This window comes from Pipra filicauda, unplaced genomic scaffold (genome assembly GCF_003945595.2).
Source record: "Pipra filicauda isolate LSUMZ 115617 unplaced genomic scaffold, ASM394559v2 scaffold161_size1661140_pilon, whole genome shotgun sequence".
NCBI classification, from domain to species: Eukaryota; Metazoa; Chordata; class Aves; order Passeriformes; family Pipridae; genus Pipra; species Pipra filicauda.
In genome coordinates this window covers 770,841-780,082 of record NW_024104118.1, presented here as the reverse complement: position 1 = coordinate 780,082, position 9,242 = coordinate 770,841, and the positions used below count along the sequence as shown (strand labels likewise).

The 9,242-nt window shown below is 54.8% G+C and overlaps 1 protein-coding gene across 2 annotated transcripts in view; it reads right to left on the bottom strand.

Annotated features, from left to right (window-relative positions):
* Positions 1-377: 377 nt before the first annotated feature.
* Positions 378-9,242, bottom strand: part of LINGO1 (leucine rich repeat and Ig domain containing 1) — a 154,816-nt gene continuing 145,951 nt past the window's right edge. For both annotated transcript variants that reach the window (XM_027712288.2, XM_027712287.2), the window contains one exon: positions 378-2,664. In XM_027712288.2, coding sequence (XP_027568089.1) covers positions 811-2,652 — 1,842 coding nt within the window. In that variant the 5' untranslated portion in view covers positions 2,653-2,664 and the 3' untranslated portion in view covers positions 378-810. The remainder of the gene's footprint in view (positions 2,665-9,242) is intronic.

Here is a 9,242-nt window from a genome sequence, read left to right as displayed (position 1 = left end):
CACAGCCAGCTGCCACCTGCCCTGTGATTGGTTCTGCATCCCTCTCCCAACACAAAGGGCTGGAAAACACAGCCCTGCTCCATTGCTGCTTATGGACATCAGTGTCACAGCCCTGCTCTCCGGGTTCTGGGGACGGGCAAGGGGACTGGCTATAAAACCACAACTGGTCCTTGGGAAGAAAAGTCAAAACTCCTCTGGGTGCCATGCAGGGCCTAGGACACTGCAGGAGGTGCATTTAGTGTTGGTGGGAGACTCACCCTGGCCTGGGGCTGCTCTTGGCAAGGCGTCTGGGAAGTGCCTCTGTGGTGAGAAAGTGAGCGCTTGCCAGGTACAGAACTGGACAGATCAAGAAGTCAAGATTTTGCATTCCAACTATCTATAGGAAATAGGGTTTTTTATTATTTCAAGTTTTCATAAAAATCCATAATTATTGAAATCAAAGTTACAGAAGAAAGTTCGTAACTTTTTATTGATTTTATTTCTTTTTACTTTCTTTTTCCCCCCCACCCTGTTGTTTTTCCCCTCTCAGAGTTATATCTGACACTAGAGTCCATCAGACAAAGTCCTTACAAACACAGGAGTCCTGAAGACATCGGATGAATGTTTTCCTGGTATAAAGAAGAAGAAGAGGAGAAAGAGGTGGTGACAGTGTGGGTGCAGTGGGTTTGGACAAGGGGCGGAGGGCACGGTGGAAGGAGAGAGGTCGGTATGTTTGTAGCACTGTTTGTTAATTATTTTTTATTTGTTCATTTTTTTCTTTAAAAAAACCCAACAAAACAACACCATTATTATTTGCAAATTGTTGCCTGGCTAAATCATTTTCATATTGAACTTGCGCGGCGCGTCGGCAGAGCTGATGCCCGCGTCAGACTTCCGTGGCACGTACTCGATTTCAATATTGTGCTTGGTGTTGCCTTTCCCCCGGCTCCACAGGAAGAGGAGCACCAGACAGAAGAGCACGACACCCAGGAAGGAGATGAAGCCCATGGTGGTGGCGATGATGAGAGTCTTGATGTCAAAGGGGAAAGGCACGGTGGCGCGCGTGCTGTTGGCATCGCTCTCGTTGGGCTGGTTGGAGATGAATGCAAAGGTCTTGTTGGGCTGGTGGGGCCAGTCTGGGGAGTAGCTGCGCACGTGCAGGTGGGCCAGCATGGTGTCGTTGCCACCCGCGTTGCTGGCGATGCATAGGTAGGTGCCATTGTCCTGGATCTGGGCGTAGCGCACCTCCAGCGTGCCGTCAGGGAAGACAGTGAGCCGCCCGTTGGTTTTGGTAGAGATGAGGTGCTTCCGGGGGGAGAGCCACATGATGGTGGGCGGCGGGTCCCCATCTGCCCGGCAGACAAAGTGAACCGTGTGGCCTTCGTCCACGAAGATCTGCTGAGGTTTGCGGTCCCGTATCCGTGCTCGGCGGCAGGTGAAGTAGTTGGGCAGGAGGACGTCAGGGAAGTCTTTGAACTCCTTGCCCTGGACAAACTCAGGGGTGGAGCAGGTGGGCTGCTGCTTGTTGAAGTTCAACCTCCATCGCCGCCGGAAAACCCAGAGCAGCCGACAGTCGCAGGCTAAGGGGTTGTTGTCGAGGATGAGCGTCTCCAGGTTGCCCACCGAATGGAAAGCTGACTCCTCCAGGGTGGTCAGCAGGTTCCCTGACACATTCAGGATGCGCAGGTAATTGAGGCCACGGAAGGCGAAGGGCTCGACTGTGGTGAGCTGCCCTCCCACCAGCTGGATCTCCTGGAGCCTGAGCAGATCGTGGAGCATTGAGCCCTCGATGGTGACGATGGGATTGTAGGACAGGTTCAGGAATCGGAGGTAAACCAAGTGCCTCACTGACACATACGGGATGGACGTCAGGTTGCAGTGGGTGATGGACAAGGAGGTCAGGTTCAACCCGTAGAGGCAGTTGGATGTCATAGTATCCAGGTAGGGCCAGTGTGAGATCTCGAGGACCTTGAGCCGGTACAGCCTCTTGAATGAGTAATCCCGGATGGTGTTGATGTTCAGATGGCGCAGCCGCAGCACGATCAAGCCGTGAAGGTGAGACAGTGCCTCCGTGGGGATGGAGGTTAGGTTGCATTTCTCCAGGGTCAGCTGCTCCAGGCTGTTGAGGCCACTGAAGGCCCGGTGGGAGATGTAGACAAGGTCGTTGTCCCCCACCTCCAAAGACTTCAGGTTGTACAAGTCCTGGAACATGTAGTCTAGGAGGATCACAATTTTGTTCTCACTAATGTCTAGCTTGGTAAGGTTGCTGAGTCCAGTAAACACCCCCAAGGGGATCAGCTTGAGTCTGTTACTCCTGAGCCCCAGCGTCCTGAGGTTGAAGAGGTTGTTGAAAGCCCCAGGTTCAATGGCACTGATAATGTTCTCGTTTAGCTCTAGCTCCTCCAGGTGAGGGTAGTTGGCAAATTCATCCTGGTTGAGTGTCTTGATGCGGTTCTTGCCCAAGTCCAGCAGCCTGGTCTCAGTCGGGATCCCTTCTGGCACAACCATGAACCGCTTCCGGTGGCACAGGACAGCGCGCTCCTGGGCAGAGCACTCGCAGCGCGGCGGGCAGCCCGTGGCGGAGCCGGACAGGATGGATCCCAGCATCAGGAGGAGAATCGGCTGCCAGCAGGCCAGGATTGGGCTGCGCATACTCGCCTCCCCAGCTACCATCCTATCTCTCACCTGCAGGTAACAGGGGGGAGAGAAACAGCGAGGGGGACATGAGCAAAAGATGGGCACAGCCACAGCGAAAGGTTTTACTGTCCTGGCAGAGATGACAGTAAGGGGAAAGGCATGGCCAATGCAGAGCAGAGGTTCTAATTTTCCAGCTGAAATGCAGCCCTTTGGCTACAAGACCATCTCTCCTCCCCACCCCCCGACTTTCCACTTGCTGATTGAACGTGCACAGACTTTTGAGTGGAAAGCCTTGAGGAATCTGTGTCAGACAGCTTCCTTGGCTTCTTAAAAAAAATAATTTAATATGAAACACATCTATCTACATCCTATTTTAAGCTCTTGAAATTATTCCGTTCCCTGTAGATGGAGCCTGAATATAAAGGCTGCTTTGCAAACACAGAGTAGCTGAGCACGGGATCGAACATCTGGGGGAACCCCACTTGGGGTCGGCCATGGCGACTCCTCCGTGGGCACTCACCCCCTTCCTCTGTGCTCCCCCATGGGCAGAGCAGCCGCTCTCCATGTGTGCCCTCAGGGCCAGTCCCTTGCCTCCTACCGTGCCAGGCTGCAAGGGCAGACCCACACCATCCCCCCTGAGACACAGCAACTGGTCAGACACTGTCTACAGAGTGCACTGGAGCCTGAACTCAGGTCCAGGGGGGCTGCAGGGCATGGGGAGACTGCCTGGTCTCAGCTGGGAAAGACCCAGCCTCCTGCTGCCATCCCTGGGGAGGGCTGGGAGACCTCCCTGGGGAGTTCATGGTCTGGATTGTGCCCCAGCCCAGAGCCCTCCCAGCCCACTGGCAGGCAGAACCAGACACTCCCTGTCATGCTGCCTCTGTTGCATTTATTTCCTTATTCAAGCTATTGTGAGGAATCAAATCACATTAATATTCTATATTAGATCTAAGACTACTCCAGCCCATGTTTATATCTATTGTTATGTTACTCTCTGCACTGCTCCCACTAATGCTATTTATGGCTATCGCTGAACACACCCAATCCATTACTTCCACTGGCTCCATTTGTATCCATCACTGTATATCCTGTACATTACTTTCCCTGCTCAGCACTATTTATGGGGTTGGTACACGTTCTGTGCATTCCTGTTATTGCATCTGCTCATATTCAGCATTTCATACAGATATATGACCCAAGGATAACTTTTGTTCCCCAAAAATTATTCAAAATTTCTTTGCACAATGCAAGGATGGAAGATGATGGACTGGCCATAAAAATGTCCACCAGCACCATCTGGGAAACACCAGCCTTGGCACAATGGGCTGTGAGGACCTGGAGTCTCCACAGAAACCCTCTGTGGTTTCCTCCCAGTTCGCTCTCCTACTCCATCCCTTTTCCCCTCTCTCTCTGCAGTGGGGCTGCTCACTTGGGACCACACTGAGCACATCACCTGCAAAGTGAAGAGGTGCAGGGGTGGGAGCTGATCCCACCATCTCCCCTGGCAGTGGTGCCGAGGTCCCTCCTGCTGGCCCCAGGCCAGCACGTCCCAGTCCGGTGGAAACATTTTCAGTGGGATTGCTTGGGTCTGGGCCAGGCTGCAAAGAGTCATTTGCTGTGTACTTACAATCCATCATCTCCCATGTCATCACCTCCCCGGTGCTGGGCAGCTGTACAGAGACAAGTGGGGCTGCTGCTACTGTCGAAATGCCACTGGGGTGGGGTTGGGGCCAGGGCCCGCTGTGGGGATGTGCAGGTGCCATGGAGCCAGGATGGCACCCTGGTTGGCACATGGATTTGCTCCCTGGCCTCGTGCTGCAGCCCCAGCTGGGGCTGAGCTGCCAGGGGGTCCCTGGGCCTCCTCTCCCTGTGGCCAGGAGCTTCTCAGGGCACTGCTCTTCCACCCGCTTGTAAACGTGCCCTGGCTCCCGCAGCCTCCATCAGCCTGTGTTCCTCAGAAACCAATTCCTCGCAGCCGTGGTGAGAGAGCCATCAAAGACAGCAAAACACGGCGTGCAAAACAAAATACAGTCTGAGGGGCTTAATTATAGCAGGGCTGAAACCACTCAGCTCATTAGTGTGCCAGGCACTGGCCTTATTTGGCTGTGTGCTGGGCCAAAACCTCTGCTCTGCCTGCACGTGCCACTATGTGCTGGTCCCCGCTGGGCATGGGGAAGGGGGAGAGCTGAATTCTGCCACAGATCTTGCATCCCAAGCTCCCCTGGGCCCAATCCTGTCTCTCCACCAGCAGGAAGGGGATCGCCCCTCCGGCACCTTTGGTTCATTGCTGTCATCCCCGCTCTGGCCTCGGCAGAGCCCAGGCTGTGCGGTGTTGATGAGTACAACATAAGCAAAGAGGCGATGGATGAAGGAAGCAGAATCTGTGAGGTGTTACCGAGGAGCACAGCCCGACTGCGCAGAATTAAAGTCTAGACACACCTCACATGTTATTAGTTCTCAGCTAAATTTAAATCCGTGATAAATACAATCCCCGACAAAAACATCCGTAATCTTAATAGCCAGAGTCACAGAAGAGCTCTGGGAGAAAGACAATAAATAAGCCGGAAAATTCTGAGCTAAGATGAGCTTTAAATCACTTCTGGTTCCCATTTACCTCTGCCTGATTTGGAGAGGAATAGTTGTGCCTCAAGGTGAGGTGGATATTAAGAGATGCCCTTCTAAAAATGACTGAAAGTGTGATTTTTATGTGAGCTGTGGGTCAACAGCCCATGTGTGCCTTTACAGCCTCCTGCACTGGGGCTGTAGGTGGGGGCTGCAGCTGCCTTGAAGGGCTTGGGGACAGGGCTTGGTGTCACTGGGGGAGAGGTGGTAGTGGCCCCCCCCAGTTGCCACCTGCAAGAAGGGCTTTCCACAAACCCCTCCCAGTTACTCTGAGGAGGCCCCTGAAACATGTCCAAGCACCCCTCCAGGGTGCCAGCCGTGGCCCCAGCACGAGCTGCCAGGCAGGAGCAGGCCGTGACCGTGATGCACAGCCCAGCCTGGGAGAGCTGCAGCCCTCTGGCACGAGCACGGCTCTCCTTCCTCACACACAAAAAAAGAATCGATAAAAAAAGCAGCAGCTGCCAGACTCACTGCCTTTGGGCAACGAGCAAACCCAGCACAGAACTCATGCTCAGAGCCATGGCAGCCACTGACCCTTGTCTTCACCACCTGCTGCCCAGGGCTGAGGGCTCCAAAGTACAGTCCCTTCCCCCAGGAAGGTGCTGGACTCAGCCAAGAGGCGCAGATGGACGCACTGGAGTGCACTGCCTTGGTGCTAAATACAGCAGGACCTGCTGAGTGTCTCTGACTGGGCTCAGCACTGGGAGGAAAGATACTATTCTGGGCCCGTGCCTGGAAATGCAGCCCGGGGCTGGGCTGGAGCACTGACATGGGTGGGGTTCGCTCCCTTGTGAGGCACAGGCTGCCCTGGTGTGGGAGGAACGGCCCCGGGAAAACCAAAACTGGGTGATGACCCAAAAGGGAGCCCAGGCTTTGCCCCTGGGTGTGCTCCTGAGGATGCCCCAAGGGCTGGGCAGCTGCCTGGCCATGCCCACCACTGTCACCGCTGTCCCTGGGCTGTCCCCTGCTCACCGCCCTCGGAGCAGGGTCGGTGCTCCCTGGCACTGAGCGATCTGCTGCACTGACAGCAAGTGAGCGGTAAAAATGCCTGAGTCAGCTCTAAGCCCACCTGGCAGCCATAAATTACAGTGCAGGAGATGTTCACCCTTGAACCAGATGCTTCTGAGAGCATCGAGCGACAACAGGCAATTTAGGACAAAGCGAGCCATATCCCAGCAGGGAGGGGGGAAGCCTGCAGTGTTCTGGGGGCTCAGTGTCCCCACCCCGTCCATCCCTGCAGGAGCTGACCTGGTGCTCCCAGCTCCACACAGGAGTGAGCCAGACCCCAGCAGTGCTGGGCATCCCCACTGGGCTACGGTGTAGGTGTGGGTCCAGCCATGGGCTCACCCCCATCTCTGCCCTGATGGCTTCATACAAAGCCAATGACACACAACTCTCAGAGTCCATGCTCTCATCTCCTCTACGCTGCTGCAGCTAAATCAAATTTTATTGAACTCGACTACGTTTTAGAGATAAAGACTCCAGGTTTACAAATAAATATTTAACAACCTTTCCTGCTGCTAAAAGAGTTTCTTATCCAGACCCCGGGCTCTGCACTAAGTGTTCCTGTAGCTATCTGCAAAGCGGCAAAACAAAGGGAGCAGCTTTAATTTGCCAAACACGTTCATGCCCATTTCCTCCTCTCTCCATCATTCCCCTGTGTCCAGCGCACATTTATGGGCCCTTTTTTATTTGTCTCCCCCTTCTCCTCATCCCATCTGCTCCACCTCCTCCTCTTTTCCCACCCAGTCCCCTGAGTGCAGGCATTGGCAGTATCTGCCCTTTTCCCGACTGCCCAGGCATGGGCAGCAATGGGTAGGACCATCAGGCAGATCCTGGGATTACTCTGCTCCATCTGGGTGAGAAGAAACCAAAGAGGGAGAGCATAAAGTGAGCCCTGAACGCTGCCAGGGCTGGCTGGTGGGGCATGAAAACACTGCCACAGTGCAGAGGGCTGTCCTGTGTCCTGGCCTGTCCCCAAATGCTCCAGAAGCAGCACAGGAGGGTGAAAGAATGGGGGAGAAACAGGCAGAAGATGAGAAGGACCTCTCAGGGTGGTGGAGACACACGAGCAAGTTGTGCAAGGCAGAGAACCATGGCTGGTAAGCCAGAGAGGAGACCACCCCCAGCCCCACCAGCTGCCCAGGCTCACTGCTCCCCTCGCCCACAGGAAGGCATAGCTCTCTAGCTGGGAGCTCTTGCTCAGCCTCTTGAAGTATCTGCTTTCAGCTGCTCTGAGGCAGGAGCCTGGAATAGGTGTGCTGCAACCTGATCTGTTCTGGCAGTTGCTTTGAGGCTGGAAAGGAGCATGAAGAAATATTGAAGATGCAAATCCCCTTCCGGCACTGACACTGCCCGGCTGGCACCACATCCCAGACATGGCTGGCCCATGGGACTGCCCTGCAAAGGCATTTCCTCATGGAAACAGGCTCTGCCATCCAAAGCATGGTGTCCCCAGCACCACAGTAAGTCAGGGAGGCACCAAGCCAAAGGGAAAGAAGAGCAGGAAAAAAAGGAAGGGGATGCCCAGGTGAGGAGAAGGGCTCTAACATGGGCTGAGGGGCTGGGATGCTGTAAAAGGGAATCTTTGGCCCAGCTGTCCACTGGTTTAGCTCTGGGCTGTGGATCTCCCTGATCCCATGCAGGGACTGATATGTACAGCAGGGGGGCAACTGGCAGAGGCCCAGAGGCAACATGGAGAGTGGCTTTCAGGCTCAGCAGGCGAGTTATTGAATCAATGGAAAGGAGATCCCAGTTGTCTCTGCAGGATGCTGAAGCTCAGGACAGTTTTTGCTGTTTCTTGCTGTGATCACATCTGTGCAAGAGCTGCTCACCCTCCTCACACCTTTGCTCCTTCGTTTTGAACATCTCTTCTCTCTTGCTGCACATGCTTCAGCGCCCCATCAGCAAAGAAATCATCCTGACAAGGGATCAATAAGTAATTGTGAAGGCAGTTGTGGATGCCGGTGGTGTAAAGCCCTGAGCCAGCACGAGATAAACGAGGAGGATGAGGGTGCAGCACAGTGTGGAGCTGGGGCTCATGGCCAGCCATGCTCCTCCCCTACTCGTGGGCAGAGGTGGCTGGGACATGGACTGGCCACTGCTGCCACAGCCACGGCCAGGGGATGGTTCAGTGCTTCCCAGGTCAGGTGAGCCTTGAGGAGGCTCTTTTTTTCCTGCTTGTGAGCCAGAGAGCAGGAGAGTTGTGTTTGCCAGGGGAATAGCTCCCATGGATTGGCCTTGGGACTCCAGCACCAGAGATTTTTAGGGCTGGATCAGCAGGAGAGAGCTGGAGACTGGTGGGTGCTGGGGAGGACATGCACCAGCTAGTTGAATGGGGCTCCTCCTTTTTCTTTCTTTATTTCAGCAAATTTCCTTGGGATTCCCATCTCTGTGGATGTGGGCTGGGTCCCCAGGATGTTTTAGGTGCTCACTGAAGGAACCCAGCTCAGCAGGCACTCTGATCAGTGAGCATTGGGTAAAGGAGGCTCCAGCATAGCATGAGGGTCTCTAGATGGTTCTTCTTCCCTGTCTGTGAGAAAGGTGAGAAAAGGGGATGGAAAACCACCAGGCTCTTCTTAGGGCTATGGAAACACTTGCATTGAAGAGGTGAAAGAAAGTCCAATGAGTGTCTGCTGGGGGAGCCACCAGATCACAATGACATTGCAAAGGCATCTCCTGTGCTTTGCCCTGATGTGCCCATGACCCAAATGCCTCCTGTGCTTCCTTGAGCTGCCTTGAAGCACCCCAAGCAGTCCCAGCACCAGTGAGGGCCCTGCAGAGGGCCCTACCTGGGCAGCAGCAGTGGGTTTGGGGCTGGCACAGCCCAGGCAGGCTGTCCTGCCCGGGAGCTCTGCATGCCCCCGTGCTGCCACGGTGCTGCTGAATCAGCCAGAGCCCAGCTGCACGGAGCCTGTGCTGGACCCCGTGCCAGTGTCAGGCCAGGACACCACCTGACATGGCACAAAAGCGGCTGCTACAAAGTCACTGCACTGCCAGAGTGC